Below are 21,236 nucleotides of genomic sequence, written 5' to 3'. Positions count from 1 at the left end.
AAAAAAAAAAAAAAAAAAAAAAAATTCTGTAGAGTCAGGGTCTCACCATCTTGTCCAGGCTGGTTTCAAAGTCTTGGGCTTAAGTGATCCTCCTGCCTCAACCTCCCAAAGTGCTAGGATTACAGGCATGAGCCACTGTGCCTGTCCTTGTCCTTTTTTATTGAGGCATATATATATATATTTTTTTGAGATGGGTCTCGCTTCTTTGCCCACACTGGAGTGCAGTAGTGCAATCTCAGCTCATTGCAACCTCTGCCTCCTGGGTTTTAGCAATTCTACTGCCTCAGTCTCCCAACTAGCTGGGATTATAGGTATGTGCCAGCACGTCTGGCTGGTTATCGTACTTTTAGTAGAGATGGGTTTTCACCATGTTGGCCAGGATGGTCTCAAACTCCTGACCCCAAGTGATCCACCCGTCTCAGCCTCCCAAAGTGCTGGGATTACAGGTGTGAGCCACTGCACCTGGCCTTGAGGTATGATTTACACACAGTAAAATAACGTGGGTTAAGGGCAGGATCTGATGAGTTTTGACTAATGGTTACACTCATGTGACCACTTCCCCATTGATAACACAGAACGTTCCCACTGCCTTTGGTATTTTTGGTCTTTGTTTGTTTTGAAGACGTCTTAATCTGTCACCCAGGCTAGAGGGCAGTGGCACGATCATAGCTCACTGCAGCCTCGACCTCCTGGGCTCAAGTGATCCTCCCACCTCAACCTCCTGAGTAGCTAAGACTACAGGCGCATATCACCACACCTGGCTTTTTTTTTTTTAGACGGAGTCTTGCTCTGTCACCTGAGCTGGAGTGCAGTGGCGTGATCTCGGCTCACTGCAAGCTCTGCCTTTCGAGTTCACGCCATTCTCCTGCCTCAGCCTCCCGAGTAGCTGGGACTACAGGTGCCCGTCACCACGCCTGGCTAATTTTTTTGTGTTTTTAGTAGAGACGGGGTTTCACCATGTTAGCCAGGATGGTCTCAATCTCCTGACCTAGTGATCTACCTGCCTCGGCCTCCCAAAGTGCTGGGATTACAGGCATGAGCCACCGCGCCCGGCTGAGATACTTTTTTTTTTTTTCTCTACAAATACTGCAATACTAGAAGTCACATTTCAGGTACCACATTTAGAAAATGTAATATATGATACATCTAATGCTAATGACGTTCATTGTTGGAATATGAAGGCTTTTGAAAAACAAGTTGTTGCCGCAGGCTGACGGTATTAGACATTTGAGTACTTGAGGTAAGATGGGTACATTTGTTAGTGAGAAACATACAAGATAAATACATGGCCTGTGTTTGATTTACATAGTGAAACTCCACAGAGCAGTCAGCAGGAAATCTCTCTCCATAGCTTAAGAACTGTTGTAACAGATCTACCACAGGAAATGCCTCCAGTGTTTCTTTGTATCTTTTTGTTTGTTCATTTGTGTTTGAGTCAGAGTCTAGCTCGCTCTCTGTTGCCCAAGCTGGAGTGCAATGGCACAATCTCGCTTCACTGCCATCTCTGCCTCCCGGTGTCTAGTGATTCTTCCTGCTTCAGCCTTAGGAGTAGCTGGGATTACAGGTGCCTGGCACCACGCCCAGCTAATTTTTGTATTTTTAGTAGAGACAGGGTTTCTTCATGTTGGGCAGGCTGGTTTCTTTTTTTTTTTTTTTTTTGAGACGGAGTCTCGCTCTGTTGCCTGGGCTGGAGTGCAGTGGCCGGATCTCAGCTCACTACAAGCTCCGCCTCCCGGGTTTACGCCATTCTCCTGCCCCAGCCTCCGGAGTAGCTGGGACTACAGGCGCCCACCACCTCACCTGGCTAGTTTTTTGTATCTTTTTAGTAGAGACGGTGTTTCACCGTGTTAGCTGGGATGGTCTCGATCTCCTGACCTCGTGATCCGCCCATCTCGGCCTCCCCAAGTGCTGGGATTACAGGCTTGAGCCACCGCACCTGGCCTGGGCAGGCTGGTTTCAAACTCCTAACCTCAAGTGATCTGCCCGCCTTGGCCTCCCAATGTGCTGGGATTACAGGCATGAGCCACTGTGTCTGGCCTCTTTGTATCTTAATAGTACAGTATACTTGATATGTGACATGTATGACAAATTTGAAGTACACAATATGTTATTGAGAAATGCAGAGTACAGAAAATTATGTGGCTTGCTGTCTTTTGTGTGAGAATTGAGGGGAAGAAATAATATGTAAAATTTACATAGATATTTTGTGTATATATTTCTCTATTATATATGTTTATTTTTTAAAATTTTTAAATTTTTTGTAGAGATGGGGCTCACTATGTTGCCCAGGCTGGACATGAACTCCTGGGCTCAAGCGGTCTTCCTGCCTCAGTCTCCCAAAGTGCTGAGATTACAGGCATGAGCTACTGTGCCTGGCCAATATATTTTATATAATACATATATTTTGCAAATAAGTATAAACTACAAACTACAAACCTGAAGAGTAAGTTACAAACTAAAAAATGAATACGTATGGAAATAGGAGTGAACAGGGTGGCGGGGCTGAGGATAGAGACAAGGCTTCTTCAAGTATACCTTTTTGTGAAGTTTTGACTTTTGGATAAATATGAGTAATTTACATACTCAGCACATTTTGAAATTGAAGGCGAAGAAGAAATCAAGTGAAGTTTATATCAAATGGGTAACTTCACTAAGTAGAAGAGCTCATTCTTTCAATAGACTTTTAAATGCAGTATTATGAGCACTTAGTGGGATTTTTTTTCTGTTTTGGGACAAAAAGAACTAAAAAAAAAAATGACAGGTGTCACTCATTAATTTCCACGTTAGTAATATTGGCGTTATTTCCAACCTATTTTGTGGGAATAGATTCAAATAGTTCTAGGATAAAGCAAAATAAATTGTGAAAGTTACTGGGGGGGACCAAAATGTCCACTTTAAGACGTGACTATAACAACTCGAAGTAGTTATATAAAACTCCCCATAATGATGAATATATATTGAAAATATGACTCATGATTTTAAAAATACATTTATTTCCTAGGTCTGTTCACGGGAGGGCGCAGAACCAATGGTTCCCCTGTAGTGATGAGCAAATTCAGCCCTCAACATGGCCATGCAAGGAACCAGGACTCCTTGGAGCAACAGCTGGTCTAGGTCTGGGTCCTGAAGTGCTCAAGGTAAGCCTGGAACGTCCTGGGTCAGAAACCAGGGAAGCACTCAAAAGATTCACAGTAATGTGAGAACGGGAACAGAAGCTATAGCTAGAAGGGGCTCCCCTGGCCAAACGTGAAGCGCTTTGGTGAACAAAAACAATGACAGTAACTGACAATAACATTCTGAATAAAGAAAATTCTAGCCGGGCGCAGTGGCTAATGCCTGTAATCCCAGCACTTTGGGAGGCCGAGGTGGGCGGATCACGAGGTCAGGAGATCGAGACCATCCTGGCTAACACAGTGAAACCCCGTCTTTACTAAAAATACAAAAAAAATCAGCCGGGCGTGGTGGTGGGCCAGTTCCACCTACTCGGGAGGCTAAGGCAGGAGAATGGCGTGAACTCAGGAGGCGGAGCTTGCAGTGAGCCGAGATCGCGCCACTGTACTCCAGCCTGGGCGACAGAGGGAGACTCCATCTCAAAAAAAAAAAAACCAAAAAAAAAGGCCGGGCGCGGTGACTCACGCCTGTAATCCCAGCGCTTTAGGAGGCTGAGACGGGTGGATCACCTGAGGTCAGGAGTTCGAGACCAGCCTGACTAACATGGAGAAACCCCATTTCTACTAAAAATACAAAATTAGCCGGGCACAGTGGCGCATTCCTGTAATTCCAGCTACTCGGGAGGCTGAGGCAGGAGGATCGCTTGAACCTGGGAGGCAGAGATTGCAGTGAACCGAGATTGTGCCATTGCACTCCAGCCTGGGCGACAAGAGCAAAACTCCACCTCAAAAAAAAAAAAAAAAAAAAAAAAACCTTGAAGTCCATAGTGATGCAAAAAAGAGAGAGACTAAAGGCATTTCCATGATTGGTGGTGGATCTCACACAAACTCCTTACTTTTTAATTAGAGGGAAGGAATTAGATTTTCACCCTGTCCTTTTAGTAGGATCAATTGTTTATCTCCAGTCATGGAAAGCTACTTGTTATAGAATAATGTCAGCTAATAAATGCAGATGGAATGACAGATTTTGAAAAGCCATTAATTTGCAATGCGTAGTGCATTTAGGCACTGATCAATGGATGCTACGGTCATTAGATGTGAGGGAAACAGGATGCTTGTGTAGTGCCAGAGTATCACCTGCAGATGCGTCACTGAATGTGGAAAGAAGGGTGCCTTTACAATGCAACGATTGTCCCACTTTGACCAGTTGAGCAAAATATTATTAATGTTAGTGACATTATGTGCCTCTTGATGAAATACAATACAAAGTAGTTGCATTTTCTGGTAGTATTTTGGCCAGAATATTTCACCTGAATTGAATCAAGTGTTTCAACCTAACTTTTAGTTTTCAGGAAATACAGGAGATAGAGGAACAACTTCAGTCGAAAAAACAAATCAGAATATGGGACATTTAGAAGACACCTGGCTAGGTCTCTTCAAAAGCTGAAATCTTTTTTTTTTTTTTTTTTGAGATGGAGTCTGGCTCTGTCGCCCAGGCTGGAGTGCAGTGGCGCGATCTCAGCTCACTGCAAGCTCCACCTCCCGGGTTCATGCCATTCTCCTGCCTCTGCCTCCTGAGTAGCTGTGACTACAGGCACCCACCACCGCACCCGGCTAATTTTTTGTATTTTAGTAGAGATGGGGTTTCACCATGTTAGCCAGGATGGTCTCAATCTCCTGACCTCGTGATCCGCCCACCTCGGCCTCCCAAAGTGTTGGGATTACAGGTGTGAGCCACCATGCCTGGCCGCTGACATCATTTTTAAAAAGAGAGAAAAGGTGGAGGCACTGTTTTTCAAGGGCAAACGTGCTGAATATAGAAAGATGAACTGGCTTGATGTCTGCAGCCTTGAAGTGGTTCAGGAAAAAGATGCATGCATAGATAAAGCGAGTGTTGATCTGGCAGGCACATGGCTGTTTTTCTTAAAAGAGTTGTGTTNAGATGGAGTCTGGCTCTGTCGCCCAGGCTGGAGTGCAGTGGCGCGATCTCAGCTCACTGTAAGCTCCACCTCCCGGGTTCATGCCATTCTCCTGCCTCTGCCTCCTGAGTAGCTGTGACTACAGGCACCCACCACCGCACCCGGCTAATTTTTTGTATTTTAGTAGAGATGGGGTTTCACCATGTTAGCCAGGATGGTCTCAATCTCCTGACCTCGTGATCCGCCCACCTCGGCCTCCCAAAGTGTTGGGATTACAGGTGTGAGCCACCATGCCTGGCCGCTGACATCATTTTAAAAGAGAGAAAAGGTGGAGGCACTGTTTTCAAGGGCAAACGTGCTGAATATAGAAAGATGAACTGGCTTGATGTCTGCAGCCTTGAAGTGGTTCAGGAAAAGATGCATGCATAGATAAAGCGAGTGTTGATCTGGCAGGCACATGGCTGTTTTTCTTAAAAGAGTTGTGTTTGACAAATTTTATGATAAAAAGTTTTGGAGAAGAACTGCACCACTTAGCAATTCTGTTACTGTTCCTTGGCATATATAAATAGCTCTGCCCGTGGTTATTGATCTGCTTGTCAATAAAGAAGCCAAAGAGTACCTTTTAAAGTGTTCAACTGTTTTGGGTTTTAGTCACTTCAATAAAAACAGCACGTAACCAAAGGCTGGTCATGGTGGCTCATGCCTGTAATCCTAGCACTTTGGGAAATTGAGGCAGAAGGATTATTTGAGCCCAAGAGTTCAAGACCAGCCTGGGCAACACAGCGAGTCCACCGTCTCTATAAAAAATTGAAAAATTAGTCAGACATGGTGGTGTCCACCTGTGGTCCCAGGTACTTGGGAGGCTGAGGCAGGAAGATCTTTGAGCCTGGGAGTTTGGGTTTGCAGTGAGCTGTGGTCGTGCCACTGCACTCCAGTCTAGGCAACAGAGCAAGACTCTATCACAAAAAAAGAAATAATGCAAAGGCAGGGTATACCATTAACAACTCAAGCTTGTGTTAAGAACTAGGTGCAAACAGTAGTGCTCATTACACTGACAGTGAAAATAGTATTGTATAAAGAAAATGCGCTTCTCTTTCTACTGACACATTTCTTTTCTTTTTTTTTTTTTTTTTTGAGACGGAGTCTCGCTGTGTTGCCTGGGCTGGAGTGCAGTGGCCGCATCTCAGCTCACTGCAAGCTCCGCTGCCTCCCGGGTTCACGCCATTCTCTCGCCTCAGCCTCCCAAGTAGCTGGGACTACAGGCGCCCGCCACCTTGCCCGGCTAGTTTTTTTTGTATTTTTAGTAGAGACGGAGTTTCACCATGTTAGCCAGGATGGTCTCGATCTCCTGACCTTGTGATCCGCCCGTCTCGGCCTCCCAAAGTGCTGGGATTACAGGCTTGAGCCACTGCGCCCGGCCTTCTACTGACACATTTCTAAGTGGTGCCTCCAGAGGTACATGGCATAGCCCAAGTGGTAGGAGCCCAGGAACCATTTGCCAACAGGGTGGCAGCTGTCGTGCTCTCATTCGTTCTCCCTCCTCTACCTGGATTTCCTTGCAGCAGGGGGGCAGACTGCTCTCTGCTGCTTCGTTGCATGAAAGCCTTGATGGGGCTTGTTTCCCCTCCACAACAGGGATTGTTTGGGTTGGGCATACGACCTCTAGGATGTGTAGGGAAGTGTTCTGTATGATTTGTGGGAAAGGATTTATCATTGATAAAAGACATGAGCTGAATCACATCGCCCTTCTGAATACATCCATTGGTTGCGTCTTGTGGCCCAGGGCTGTAGTTGGAGGCTGGTGAGCAGAGATAGAAGAGCTTGGCCACTGATGGTATGAAACACTGATTTAACCCACACTGAGGTGGCTCTGGATTAGGCATTTGAGGTAATTAATTTTTCTGATTGCGTAAGCCTGTTGGAGTTGAGATTTTTCTGTGACTTGGAGCTATAAGGCATCCTGACTTTGAAGAGGTATAGTTTTTGTTTGTAGTCTCTGTGTTGCCCAGGCTGGTCTTGATTTCCTGGGCTTAAGTGATCCTCTCGTCTTGGCCTCCTAAATTGCTGTGATGACAGGATACATTTTTAAAAAGAAGTTGTGTAATTCAGAAGTGTTAGCCACAGTGATTTGGGGGCAAGAATGATTTTGAAAAAATGATTCAGCGGCTGCTTTCTGCTCTGTAAATTTCTATGTAATAAGGAAATACAGGTACCCTTGAACAATACGGGTCTAGACTGAGCGGGTCCACTTGTAAGTAGTTTTTGTTTTTTTCTTTTTTCCCAGTAGGTGGCCCTCCTTATCTGCAGGTTCCACATCTGCAACCATATACAGCTCAAAACTATAGTATTCACAGAATGCAAACCTGAGGATACAGAGGGCCAACTTTGTATACAGGTTCCAAAGAGTCAACTTGGAAACATTTGTATGCACAGAGTTTGGTATCCACAGGGGGTGCTGGAAACAGTCCCCCCCAAGGATACTAAGGGACAACTGTGATGTTATTTCTTATTTGTAAGAATCCAGAGCAGAAAATGTTCTTTTGGAAATTAGTTGCATATTAAGTATTCTTTCTCTTCATCTCAAATGTCATTTTTAATTGATCAAATTATTCATTGCCTTTTTTTCTTGACAAGGTCTGGATTCACGTATGGATGTCATCTTTACTTTTGCAATGAATTGCTAGTTGTTCTTATACCATTTAAGAAATCCATCTCTTTGTCCCTGGTTTGAAGTACTTTTTTTTTTTTTTTGAGATGAAGTCTTGCTCTTGTCGCGCAGGCTGGAATGCAGTGGCATGATCTCGGCTCACTGCAACCTCTGCCTCCTGGGTTCAAACGATTCTCCTGCCTCAGCCTCCCGAGTAGCTGGAACTGCAGGCACCTGCCACCACGTCTGGCTAATTTTTATATATTTCCTTTTAGTAGAGATGGGGTTTCACCATGTTGGCCAGGCTGGTGTCAAACTCATGACCTCAGATGATCCACTCACCTCAGCCTCCCAAAGTGCTGGGATTATAGGCGTGAGCCACTGCTCCCATCTGAAATAGTATTTTTATCATGGGGTAGGTCATTGTTAGTAGTGTCTTTGCTTTTTGTGTGCTCAGTACTCTTTCTCACATCTTTGTAGAAGGAGAAGCTGAAAACCCCGAGAGCTGAGAGTTCTCTGGGTGCCCATTCATTCATTCCACCATCCTTTTGGCTCATCTTGATTTTACCGGGGAAGGACATTCAATGTAAGAAAGGCTAATGACAGTTGTTGGGAGTTTGTAATGGGTCATTGTAGAGCCTTTTTTTTTTTGTTTCACTCGGGAGTTGTCAGCAGCTTGGTTTTATTGGTTTTTGTCTAATTTACAGTTTTAGTCCTGCTTAGACATAGCTTGTGAGTCCCGTTACACTTTGCTTAACAGGGATATATTCTGAGAAATGTGAACGTCAGCGTGCTTACACAAACCTACATGGTAAAGCCTACCGTCTGGGCTGTATGGGATGGCCTTCCATGAAGGCTGGCACAGGGCAAAGCCGCTAAAAAAGGCTACAAACCTCAACAGCATGTGACTGTACTGAATACGCTAGGCAACGGTAACACAGTTGCATTTGTGTATCTCAACACAGAAAAGGCACAGTAAAATGCCATATTATAATCTTATGAGACCACTGTTGTATATCTGGTCCATCACTGATCAAAATGTTATGTGGTGTGTGACCATACTCTAATTCTGAGTTTTATTCTATTTTACTGAACCATTAATACTTTATAATTATGCTAAAGAAGATCATGTTCCAATTCCTCTTGCTTTCTAATCTTTTCAGTACATCGAAGGACAATCCTGTTTTTCAAACTTTTTGGCTTTTCCTGCAGTTCATTCTGAGAGATGATTTTTAGAATAGACTCACCAGGCTCTTCTTTCCAAAGCCTGTAGGGATTGTGATTAAATTTGCATTTAAATTTAACCTCAATGAACTGCCCACTGAGGGGGGCCACTCAATCCAACTGGCCTGAACAATCCCTTGATGACCAGAGACTGGGGGGGTCACTCCAGCTGCTCTCCCCGACCCCAGGGACATCACCATGCCCCACTGAGCATTCCTGGGGCCCCAGGCCTGCCTCATCTTCCTTCTCATCTTCCTTCCAATTGTCTCCTTTCTAGCTTTCTTTGGGGAAGGTGGCACCTAATTTGAATGCCCTAGAGGTTGACTTTTTTACCAACTGCTTTACCCAGGGACTTGCAGCTTCCAGATGGGGTAGGAGGAATTTTTCGTTGAAGTTAGAGGCATTTGCTGGATGCCTTCTCCATTGTTTGAGTGGTATTTCCTCTTAACAAATGCAAACGTTAACAGCTCACACAATTGAACTTCAGTTTTCAATTGGCTTCCAGGGACTTCAGTTTTTCTATCAGTGGCTTCTCAGTTCTCCTTCATAAGGTTTCCAAGGTCAGTCTCCTCATTAGCAGAAAGGGAGAGAGGATGGAGAAGGCACACTGGCTTTTTGGCCACCTCACCTGTGGCAAGTGATGCAACAATTCCACCCAACCCCACTGGTGACAATGTGTCATGAGGGCCCCATTTGTGCAAATGGCTGGCAGGTATCATATCTGCCTGGACAGTTGTCTCTGTCATCTTCCCCCTGCTCTGGTCCTGACAGGCATCTAGGCAACTCTGTCACATCCTAAGGCTTTGCTTTCCCATCTTACCTGTCCATTTGTCCAGCTGTCTACTCACGTCCTGAGGGCCAAAACCGAGTCACCTGGCCACAGCTAGCGAAGAGGAAAGTGGAGAAATGAACTCTCCAGCTACAGCCTGAACAACATAGTAACTCTTTCTCTACCAAAAACAAAACAAAAACTGGGCATGGTGGCACACATCTGAAGTCCCAGCTATCTGGAAGGCTGAGTGGGGAGGATCACCTGAGCCCAGTAATTGGAGGCTTCAGTGAACACCACTGTGCTCCAGCCTGGGAAATAGAGTAAGTCTGCCTCTAAAAACATAAAAATAAAAGAAATCTCATTAGGTGCCCAGCTGAAACTTGAAGAAGGGGGAATCCTACAAAAGAGGGGGAACACTATCATGCAATTAGCAGTCTGTTACAGAGTTCTGTCATGCGATGCAGATACTCATCGATGGGAGTATTTGTTCAACAAAGCAAGGATGTTTCCAGCAGTTTGAGCAGTCCAAGCATTCCCATGAAGGCTGGCACAGGGCAAAGCTGCTAAAAAAGGCACAGGCTTCACTTAGGCACCTGAGCCATGAAAATCTGGCTAGAACTGAACAGAGTACTTATTATCAACACTGGTTACTTTTTTTTTTTTAAAGATGGAGTCTCACTCTGTCACCCAGGCTGGAGTGCAGTGGCGCAATCTCAGCTCACTGTAACCTCTTCCTCTGGGTTCAAGTGATGCGATTCTCCTGCTTCACGCTGCCGAGTAGCGGGGACTATAGGCGTGCACCACCGTGCCTGGCTAATTTTTGTATTTTTAGTAGAGATGGGATTTCACCATGTTGGCCAGGCTGGTCTTGAACTCCTGACCTCAAGTGATTCACCGAGCTCGGCCTCCCAAAGTGCTGGGATTCCAGGCGTGATCAATGTTGGCTTCTGCGAGGACCTGGCTATGATTTGAATGGTTGTCCCCTACAGAACTAAAGGTGGCATTTTTGAGAGAGATTGGGTCCTCATGACCCAATGAGCCCTCATGGCTCTGCCCTATGAAGAAGCTAATGCATTAATGGGTTAATGGATTAATGGTTTATCCAGAGTGAGTGAGTGATCACTAGAAAAAGCCAGGTGGGCTCTCATGAGCCCCTTCACAGTGTGAGGCCCTTTGCCCCTCAGGACTCTGCAGAGTCACCGCCAGCATGAAGGCTGCTAACAGACGCAGCCCCTAGACCTCGGACTTGCCAGTCTCCAGAACGGTTAAATCAATGTCTTACCTTTATAAATTACCCAGTCTTAGCTACTCAGTTACAGCAACAGTAGATTCAGACAAACCCCTCTCCTATTTTACCTGATTTTCTTTCCTCTTCATACCAGACCCCACCTCATTCCCTCCCCCATAGGCAATACATGAAATTGATGATGTTAAGTAGTGTTCTAAACCTATATAATAGATGAGTGTGTATGTATGAGAAATTTTGACATTTTGCTTAGTTATATTAAATCTTCTATCAGTTTTCCCACTCGTATCTAAGAGATTTTTATCAAATGTGCTACATGCCAGTCTAGCATTTTACTTCTAACTGCTCACAGCTTTCTACTGCTTGTATCACATTTTACTTATCTCTGCTAAGGATGTTCACCTAGGCTCACAAATCTTGTTATGAAGAAATTCCAGTCTATAAAGAAAAATTGGCAGCCGGGCATGGTGGCTCATGCCTGTAATCCCGGCACTTCGGGAGGCCTAGGCCACGAGGTGGGGAGATCAAGACCATCCTGGCTAACACGGTGAAACCCCATCTCTACTAAAAATACAAAAAGTTAGCTGGGCGTGGTGGCAGGTGCCGTGCCTGTAGTCCCAGTTACTCGTGAGGCTGAGGCAGAAGAATGGCGTGAACCCGGGAGGCGGAGCTTGCAGTGAGCTGAGATCACACCACTATATTCCAGCCTGGGCGACAGAGTGAGACTCTGTCTCAGAAAAGGAAGGAAAAAAAAAAGGAAAAAGAAAAATTTGCTTAATCTAAAGTAAAACCAACAAATAGAATATATGAGGATATTCAGCCAGTAATTAATAAAAGGGAAGTATACAAAAAAGAAAAAGGATATAATCTATACCTGAAATTAGTGGTTAGAAAATGCAAGTTGAAACAACAAAATACCCCATTCACATCCTTCAGAACAGCAAAAATTACAGGTACATATAGTAAATATTGCTGAAGATGTGAATGGTAATTGAAAAGATTTTGTGCTGTAAAATGACACCCACTCTAAGGAAGTGACCAGGCAATCAATACCTTTTAAAATTAATGTCGGCCTGGCGCAGTGGCTCATGCCTGTAATTCCAGCACTTTCGGAGGCCGAGGCGGGCAGATCACGAGGACAGATTGAGACCATCCTGGCCAACATGGTGAAACCCCATCTCTACTAAAATACAAAAAATTAGCTGGGTGTGGTGGTGTGCGCCTGTCATCCCAGCTACCCGGGAGGCTGAAGCAGGGGAATCACTTGAACCCGGGGGGCAGAGCTTGCAGTGAGCTGAGATCTGGCCACTGTACTCCAGCCTGGTGACAGAGCGAGACTCTGCCTCAAAAACAAAACAAAAAAATTAATATCTATGCCTTATGCAATGTATACCATCAGTTTATATGTGCCAGGGAAGTTCATTCACATAAGGATGTATATATAAGGAATTTCATCATGACGATGGGGCAGCAGTTAGAAGTGCTGGTTTTGCAGGTAGAACATTTGATAAAATCATTTAGGTTATGAACGAAAAAAAGGATGGAAAAAGATTTTCTTTACTTTTCCATTTGGCACCACATCAATCTCTTTTTCAATTACAAGAAAATTTTAATTCATATATTTTCCTTGCATGTTGTCTCTTTTTCTTTTGGGAATCCTAGTATATGGTTATTTCTACTATCTGCTACGTCTCAGTTTTTGATTTTTCACTTTCCGTTTATTTATTTCTTCTGGTGTCCTAGAAAAAATATCTGCCATTAAAATAGAGCCTACTAACTTGTTCTTTGGGTGTATCGCTTCTATCAGTCTCGTCTATTATTTCCTTCATGTCGATTATGCATGCTCAACAATACACTTTTCTTTTGGTAACTATATTTTTACACACATCCCATTCATCTTTATATTGTTCTTCAAAGATACGTATTAAGGCTGTGCACAGTGGCTCAAGCCTGTAATTACAACACACTGGGAGGCCAAGATGGGTGGATCACTTGAGGTCAGGAGTTCAAGACCAGCTTGGCCAATATAGTGAAACCCCATCTCTACTGAAAATACAAACATTAGCCAGGCATGGCGGCATGTGCCTGTAATCCTACTCAGGAGGCTGGGACAGGAGAATCACTGGAACCTGGGAGGTGGAGGCTGTAGTAAGCTGAGATCACACCACTGTACTCCAGCCTGGGTGACACAGTGAGATTCCATCTCAAAAAATAAAAAAAGATATGTATTAAGAACATTTTGAAATCTGTCTGGATGCCTGTATTTCATTACGTTAGGCCTTTTCATGTAGAGGGTATAGTGTACTGTCTCTTAGTCCCAATTCCTCATGTGTCTGACTACTTTCCTGAAGTTTTACTTGGATACTGCAAAAATCCTGGCTGAGAATGAGTACCAGGGAGAAGGCCTAATTCTCCTGTTTCTTCCTCTTGGGTGGATTTAAGTGGAGGAGTGTGTTACAGAAAAAAATCCCCTATCGCCACTGCCTGGAATGAGACCACCCTCCTTGACTGACCCTCAGGATGCCACTTGACATGATCACACTAAGCACTGCCTCCTTCAGATGTCTCCAGTTGACTGGGCGTGGTCGCTCATGCCTGTAATCCCAGCACTTTGGGAAGGCGAGGTGGGCAGATCACGAGGTCAAGAGATTGAGACCATCCCAGCCAACGAGGTGAAACCCCATCTCTACTAAAAATACAAGAATTAGCTAGGCGCGGTGGCAAGTCTATAATCTCAGCTATTTGGGAGGCTGAGGCAGGAGAATCGCTTGAACCCAGGAGGCAGAGTTTGCAATGAGCTGAGATCATGCCAGAGCAAGGCTCAGTCTGTCTTAAAAAAAATAATAAAAAAAAGAGAATGTCTCCAGTCACAGCAATGACTGGCTTTTTTTCCTGAGACGGAGTCTCACTTGGTTGCCCAGGCTGGAGTGCAGTGGTGGATCTCGGCTCACTGCAAGCTCCGCCTCTCAGGTTCATGCCATTCTCTTGCCTCAGCCTCCTGAGTAGCTGGGACCACAGGCACCTGCCACCACGCCCAGCTAATTTTTTTTTTTGTATTTTTAGTAGAGATGGGGTTACACCATGTTAGCCAGGATAGTCTCAATCTCCTGACCTCGTGATCCACCTGCCTCAGCCTCCCAAAGTGCTGGGATTACAGGCATGAGCCACCGCACCTGGCCATGACTGGCTTTGGAAGTGAGCAGAGGATGCTCTAATGGAACCTAAGTGCTCCCATAGCACCGAGCTGCTCTCCTAGCTTATGAAGGCTCCGTGGTGGGCTATAATTTGCTGGGCATACTACAGAGGACCGTGAAAGTATAGGGAAAAAGATTACAATTCAACTGCTCTTTAAGATTTGTTCTGTCTGCCATGACCTTTCCCACAGAAGGGCCCCATTCACGTCCTTAGTTCTCTGGACCCAAACACCGCCCTTATTTCCACAGCACCTCCAGGCTTGTGCTATCACAAGCCAACAGCCCGTGCTAGTGCATCAATTTGGCAGGAAACATACACTTTATAGTCAATGAAGGGAAAAGCAATTTATTTTTGATGTAGTTATCTCTGTGATAGGAAGAAAAAAGCAACATAATATTAAGAATGTATTTCCTGGTGGGCTTCATTTTAAGATGGGCCAAAAATATTAATTTATGAAAACATTGGCATCTTTTCAACTATAAACATGTTACTATGAACACTGACTACATTACTGAAGAGGCAGTTCAGGACCACTTATATATGTACCAGAACCTTTGATGTGCAGGCGATCCATAGGAGAAGAAAATGCCAAGCTATTTAAAGTTTTCAAATATTTTACTGAAAATGCATATTGTACAATTAAGGTATAATGACACGCCAGTGTGGGAAACCTCTGTAGATACCATTTCCACAAATATGCTATGAATATAGAGTTCCTACACAAAACTAACAACTTACCAGATGTAATTCCTGTTATGTACCATACTCACAATCATCTTGAAGAATATGGAGAAAAAGTGCTGGGTAACAAAAACAGGAGCCATGTGTGATTTTAATAAATGAAAAACATGGCATTTCAGCTCAGTGGTAAAGCAGTAAATAAATCAGATGATCAGCTATCAAGTAATCATGTGAGAGAAAACAAAATTAGATCCTTACCTCATACTATATGTTGTCAACTAACACTGTAGCAGTGATACATGAATCACATAAATTAAATTCTCTCAAACAAAATTTATCCCATGTATTAGAAAAAAGGAGGTATGCCTAACATTGTGTCACGTTCCAAAGGTGAATTTTGCAGGTCAACGATATGACAGTTCAAGGAAGCATACATCTAATTGTTTCAAATTGATTTCTAATGCTCAAACTATTTACGTCAAAATTTACAGAAAATAAATCTCTATATCAACAGCTTAAAATAAATGACTTACCTAAAGTCCACTTCTGAACTGTGTAACTCCTATGAAGGTTTAAGTCTGTACCAATTAGAATGTCTTCAGTTATTAGTAACAGAGCATCCTAAATCAACTGGCTTAAAAATAAGTTTAGTCTCTCACAAAAGAAACAGTCCAAAGGAGGAGTGGCTATAAGGCTGGTTGGTTTAGTGGCTCAAAGACATCATCCAGGTCTCAGGGTCTTTCGGTCTTTCCGCTCAGGCCATGATGAAACTATAATCCGTTGTTCAAAGATGGTTACCAGGCACCACATCCAGACAAGGTACTGTTCACCAAAATATTCCACTTCCCTTTGCTTGAATTCTTGGGGTTTTGAGAAAACCTTTTCTGGAAATGGTCTGTCAGGTATATCGTTTGTTTTATGTCTAGAATTGGGCCCTGTGACCACTGTAAACCAACTGCTGGCAACGAGAAGGGGAGTGTCATTGGTGAAAACTAATCAGGATTTGTCTTACGTCCTTTTGAGGATAAACGGATAACCAGACAGCCAGTGGAGTGAGAAGGAAGTGACTAAGAAAGTCACTCAGCATTGTCTGCCACAAACCCTTATTAGAATGTGTTCTTATTTCATTCGGTAACAGGAAGGAGTAGAGCACAAGATTTAAAAGCACTATGATATCAAATGAAAACACAGTTAATTCCTATGTTACACAGCATCGTGCTGTGCACTGTTATGTAAGTGTCCAAATAAAAAATAGTAGGAAAAAAAACGATACAAATGGGAATATTTTATATATGTCTTAAAACTGTATAGAGTGCAATGATTTTCTCACTCCTGGAGAACTGTGCGTTAACAATTTTTTTTTTTTGAGACAGTCTGGCTCTGTCGCCCAAGCTGGAGTGCAGTGGCCGGATCTCAGCTCACTGCAAGCTCCGCCTCCCGGGTTTACGCCATTCTCCTGCCTCAGCCTCCCGAGTAGCTGGGACTACAGGCGCCCGCCACCTTGCCCAGCTGGTTTTTTATATTTTTTAGTAGAGACGGGGTTTCACCGTGTTAGCCAGGATGGTCTCAATCTCCTGACCTAGTCATCTGCCCATCTTGGCCTCCCAAAGTGCTGGGATTACAGGCTTGAGCCACTGCACCCAGCCAACAATTTTAAATTACCTAAACAAAGTTTTCTATCTATTTTTATACACGGATATTATCTCTCTGGCTGACTCAGGTACAGCTGAAAACATTAAAAAAGCATTGGTCCTTTAGGGCTGATATTGTTCATTAAGAATGATCAAATGCATTACATCCTAGAGAAGAGTGCAAGAAAAAGTATACTTTATACCTGTGAAATGATATTAACCTAGTGCTGTTTATAATACTCTGACCATATTAATTACAAAATTAATAAGGATACACTTTTTTCAAACATGATTCAAAGTGAACATACAGTTCCTGTAAGGTAATGTAATAAAAACAAAACAACCCTCTACCCCAAACATAAGTCCTATGTTCTTTGGGAACTGCTTACATGAGTTTAAGGTTACCGACTTAACTAGCTATCCTGATGACGTTACAGCTTCTATTTACACAAGGAGTATGTTTATTCACAGCAGGAATCTTCTTTTTTTACTTTTCAAATTTGTTATTGTATCAGAAACACGTCTTTTAGTATTAACAGTTTCCAAAGGTTTCTGTCTTCCACATTTCTTATATTGGTAGATGTCCCCTTGGCTATGAATTCCCTGATATGCAAAACAGTTCCAATCCATGGCGACGTGTATATACATTCTTAATATTTACAAATTGTCACTTGTTTGTAGTCTAGTATTGTTACACCATGTGGTCTTGTTATAATCATGGTTTCCATTCTGTGAGTCTTCAGATTATGAGTCCAACACACAAGGGGATGGCCACAGTAACCTGTGTGAGCTCTCTGATGTACAAGGTGTTTGACTTCAGGCAGGAGTTTCTGATTCACTATTTTGAAAGGGTTCTCTGTTATACAGTGAGGTCTGACTTCAGAGAAGCCTTCCCACATCTATTACATTCATATTCCCTCTCCTGTGAATTCTCTGATGGCTGTTGAATGCTGATTTGTGGTAGAATTTTTTTCCACATTCAGTACACTCATAGGGTTTCTCTCCTGAATGAGTTCTGTAGTGTACAGTGAGGTATGACATCCGAGAGAAGGCTTTTCCACACTCATTACATTCAAAGGGTTTCTCTCCTGAATGAATTCGATGATGTATAGTGAGATAGGACATCTGAGAGAAGCACTTCCCACATTCATAACATTCGTAGGCTTTCTCTCCTGTGTGTGTTCTCTGATGTCGATTAAGGGCTGAATTCTGGCAGAAGGTTTTCCCACATTCACTACATTCATAGGGCTTCTCTCCTGAATGAATTCTGTGATGTATAGTGAGGTATGACATCTGAGAGAAGAATTTTCCACATATGTAACATTCATAGGGCTTCTCGCCTTTGTGTATTCTCCTATGTCTACAAAGGGCTGAGTTCTGGTAGAAGGTTTTCCCACATTCACTACATTCATAGGGTTTTACTCCTGAATGAGTTCTATGATGTATAGTGAGGTATGACAACTGGGAGAATAACTTTCCACATTCGTTACATTCGTAAGGTTTCTCTCCTGTGTGCACTCTCTGATGTCTCATGAGGGCTGAATTCAGGTAGAAAGTTTTTCCACATTCATTACATTCATAGGGTTTCTCTCCTGAATGAGTTCTATAATGTACAGTGAGATATGACAACCGAGAGAAGAATTTTCCACACTCATTACATTCATAGGGTTTCTCTCCTGTGTGGGTCCTCAGGTGGGTCGTGAGAGTCGACTTGCGGCAGAAGCATTTCCCACATTCACTACACTTGTAGAGTTTCACACCTGTGTGAATTTTCTGATGGTCATTAAGTGCTGACTTCTGCGAGAAGGTTTTCCCACAGTCATGACAAACATAAGGTCTCTCTCCTGAATGTGTTCTCTGATGTTGTGTGAGGTGTGTCTTCTGGCAAAAGGATTTTCCACAATAACTACATTCATAGGGCTTCTCTCCTGAGTGAGTTCTCTGATGCTGAATGAGGTGTAACTTCTGGTAAAAGTTTTTCCCACATTCATTACATTCATAGGGCTTCTCCCCTGTGTGTGTTCTCTGATGCACAGTTAGGGTTCCCTTCTGGCAGAAGGATTTCCCACACTGATTACATTCGTAAGGTTTCTCTCCTGTATGAGTCCTCTGATGTATAATAAATTTTGACTTTTTACAGAAGGATTTCCCACATTCACTGCATTCATAGGGCTTCATTTCCAAATGAGATGCTTGATGTACAGTGAGGTCCGACATCTGGAGAAAGGCTATTTCAGATCCATTCCACTTATAGGGCTTTCCTTCCATGTGATTAACAAAAACAGTGTCCTTTTGGAAGGCTTTCTGGCATTCAATATATTCAAAAGGCTTCTCCAAAATATGAATTTTCTGATAAAGACTTTCTTCGTTTAGAGTATAAGGTTTCCCATTTTGATTAAATTCATAAGCTTTATCTCCTGGATGAGTTTTCTCAAGCTTAATATGGAGGAGCGATTTCCCACATCCACTACATTCATCAGCTTTCATTCTTGCATAGCTTCCATCACTACTAATATATTCTGAAACAGATGCTAAACACTTTTCACATGAGTCACAGAGGCTATTTCTATAGGCTGTTTTTCCTGAAGGAACAGGGTTCGTTTCTACATCAAAAGTTTTACCAGGAACATTACCTCTGTCTTCAATCAGGGTCTCAATGAACACAGTTTGGCTTGAAGGTTTATTTTCGCCTTCCTGGATTCTCTCTATCAGGTCATCAGTTTGCCAGACTTCATCTAAAGAGAGACAAAATTAACCAACTTTTGTACATCTTCCTATATATGAGATATGGAATGAGACTCATATGACTTGTACACAAGCATCTCATTGTGAGTAGATGCTAGCTTCATGAACAGATGAAAATAATTCCAAGTGTACTTTTCTCCTTTATTCTTTTGCTTAAAATTACACACACACACACACACACACACACACACCCCTCTAGGAATGGAGAAAGGGGGAAGTAAACCAACAAAAACACATGCACTTTTGATCTACTTTATATTTTGTTCAAAACTGGGTATAGAAGATAAAATGTAACACAGAACGATGACTGGTAGGCAAGAAGGCTGGATGAATGGCTGACGGGGTAGATACCGACAGAGCGATGAGGAGTGCTGTTGGACAAGGAGGGTCAAAAGATGTATTCAATCAGGGATTTCTTTAGGGGGCGGGAAAGCTGTACTTTATACCACATCACTTGATACCAAGTTGAGAGAGATTACAACTGAAGGCGTTAGCACTGTATACTAAGATTTTTGTGGTAGCATTTTCACTAGACTACATCCCTCCAAACTATTTTGGCTTCTTTCCTCATTCCACGTAGTAGAATAAACTAAATCTCCTCATGTTTAATGAAAGAGCCCTATAATCAGGGCATTCGCCCTGTAGTTCTTTTTCACTTGGATGAAGAATCTCAGGAATATATATATATCCTACAGGAAATATAAAATAGTCTGCAGTACTATAGACTTCTCTTGTGAGGATAGCGATGAGATCAACGGGAAACTTTAGTATTCTAATGATGCTATGATCGAATGCTAAACTCATTCTGACCATGACATTCTACTTGTTCCTATTTGAACAGTATATTTAATAGCATGAACTCTGGTGAGGTGGCCTAGAGCAAGCTACTTAGCAATTCTCTGTAGTCAGTATCCTTCACCTGCCAAATGGAGATAATGGCACCTACCTCAGAAGGTGGTTTTAAGATTGCAGCAGTTAATGATGCTCAGAGCAGCATCTGGCACAAAACACATGCTTGATAAGCTTAGCAATTATTCTCCCCATCTTTCAATCTCCTGACCATTTCCTTAAGCCAGTCCCACCCTGACATACTACCATCACTTAATTCTCAATGTGAGTGCTTTCCCACTCCCGAGTAGCATTTAGTGTACAAACCTTACGAATCAGATCCCTGGCCGGACATGGTAGCTCATGCCTGTAATCCCAGTACTTTGGGAGGCCAAGGCAGGCAGATCACTTGAGGTCAGGAGTTCGAGACCAGCCTGGCCATGATCGTGAAACTCTGTCTCTACTAAAAATACAAAAATTAGCCAGGCGTGGTGGCGGGCGCCTGTAGTCCCAACTACTCGGAAGGCTGAGGCAGGAGAATCGCTTGAACCCAGAAGGTGGAGGTTGCAGGGAGCCGAGATCACCCCACTACACCCCAGCCTGGGCGACAGAGTGAGAATCTGTTCTCAAAAAACAAAACAAAACAAAAAAGCCAAAACAAATCAGATCCCTTACCATGCTCCTAAAATAGCAATTTTATTTTTACTTATCTTAGAAGTGTCTGGATGAACCTGACTACTGTACTTGCTATCATGCACATTAAGTGAAACAGTATCAACCGTAGCCTCTATAACCTGTGCTTTCCCTGAACCCACTGCCAAAATATCAACAGACCCAACAAGAAAAAAATCTGAGAAACAATACTTTTTGCCACCTGGGATCATTATATGATTCTAAGCTAGGATGACAGTCATCTACCAAAATATTCTGTTGCAGAAAAGCAAGCTATTTGTTGCACAAGGAGGGTCCTAAGGTACATCCAAGTAGAGAGGTGTTTTGGAGGAAGTGGGTCTGCACTTTACACCTTCTCATGTTACATCAAGTTGGGAGAGACAGGTCATGATCTAAGGCATCCTTGCCTTATGCTAAGATCACTGTGTGTCTGATCAATGCCCAGCGCATTTCACCTCCAGTCTCCACCCTTATTGTTTCACTCAGTTTGCTTGACTTCCTGCCTTCATCTTCTTAAAATCTACCTTTGTAGGTGATTTCCATGCTAAAAAAAAAAAAAAAAAAAA

General features: G+C 43.2%; 1 protein-coding gene and 1 long non-coding RNA gene across 3 annotated transcripts in view; one reads left to right on the top strand and one right to left on the bottom strand.

Moving 5' to 3' along the window:
* Nucleotides 1-3,282, top strand: part of LOC108523997 (uncharacterized) — a 9,738-nt gene extending 6,456 nt beyond the window's left edge. Inside the window, exon 3 of the long non-coding RNA XR_001883946.1 lies at nucleotides 3,002-3,282. This is a non-coding gene — a long non-coding RNA (uncharacterized LOC108523997). The remainder of the gene's footprint in view (nucleotides 1-3,001) is intronic.
* A 13,090-nt stretch (nucleotides 3,283-16,372) lies between these two features.
* Nucleotides 16,373-21,236, bottom strand: part of ZNF12 (zinc finger protein 12) — a 19,015-nt gene continuing 14,151 nt past the window's right edge. For both annotated transcript variants that reach the window (XM_017864779.1, XM_017864778.1), the window contains exon 5: nucleotides 16,373-19,160. In XM_017864779.1, coding sequence (XP_017720268.1) covers nucleotides 17,305-19,160 — 1,856 coding nt within the window. In that variant the 3' untranslated portion in view covers nucleotides 16,373-17,304. The remainder of the gene's footprint in view (nucleotides 19,161-21,236) is intronic.

Source organism: Rhinopithecus bieti, unplaced genomic scaffold, assembly GCF_001698545.2.
Source record: "Rhinopithecus bieti isolate Rb0 unplaced genomic scaffold, ASM169854v2 scaffold_77662, whole genome shotgun sequence".
Classification (NCBI taxonomy): Eukaryota; Metazoa; Chordata; class Mammalia; order Primates; family Cercopithecidae; genus Rhinopithecus; species Rhinopithecus bieti.
The sequence above is the reverse complement of the archived record's forward strand: the minus strand, read 5'-3'. Positions and strand labels throughout refer to the sequence as shown.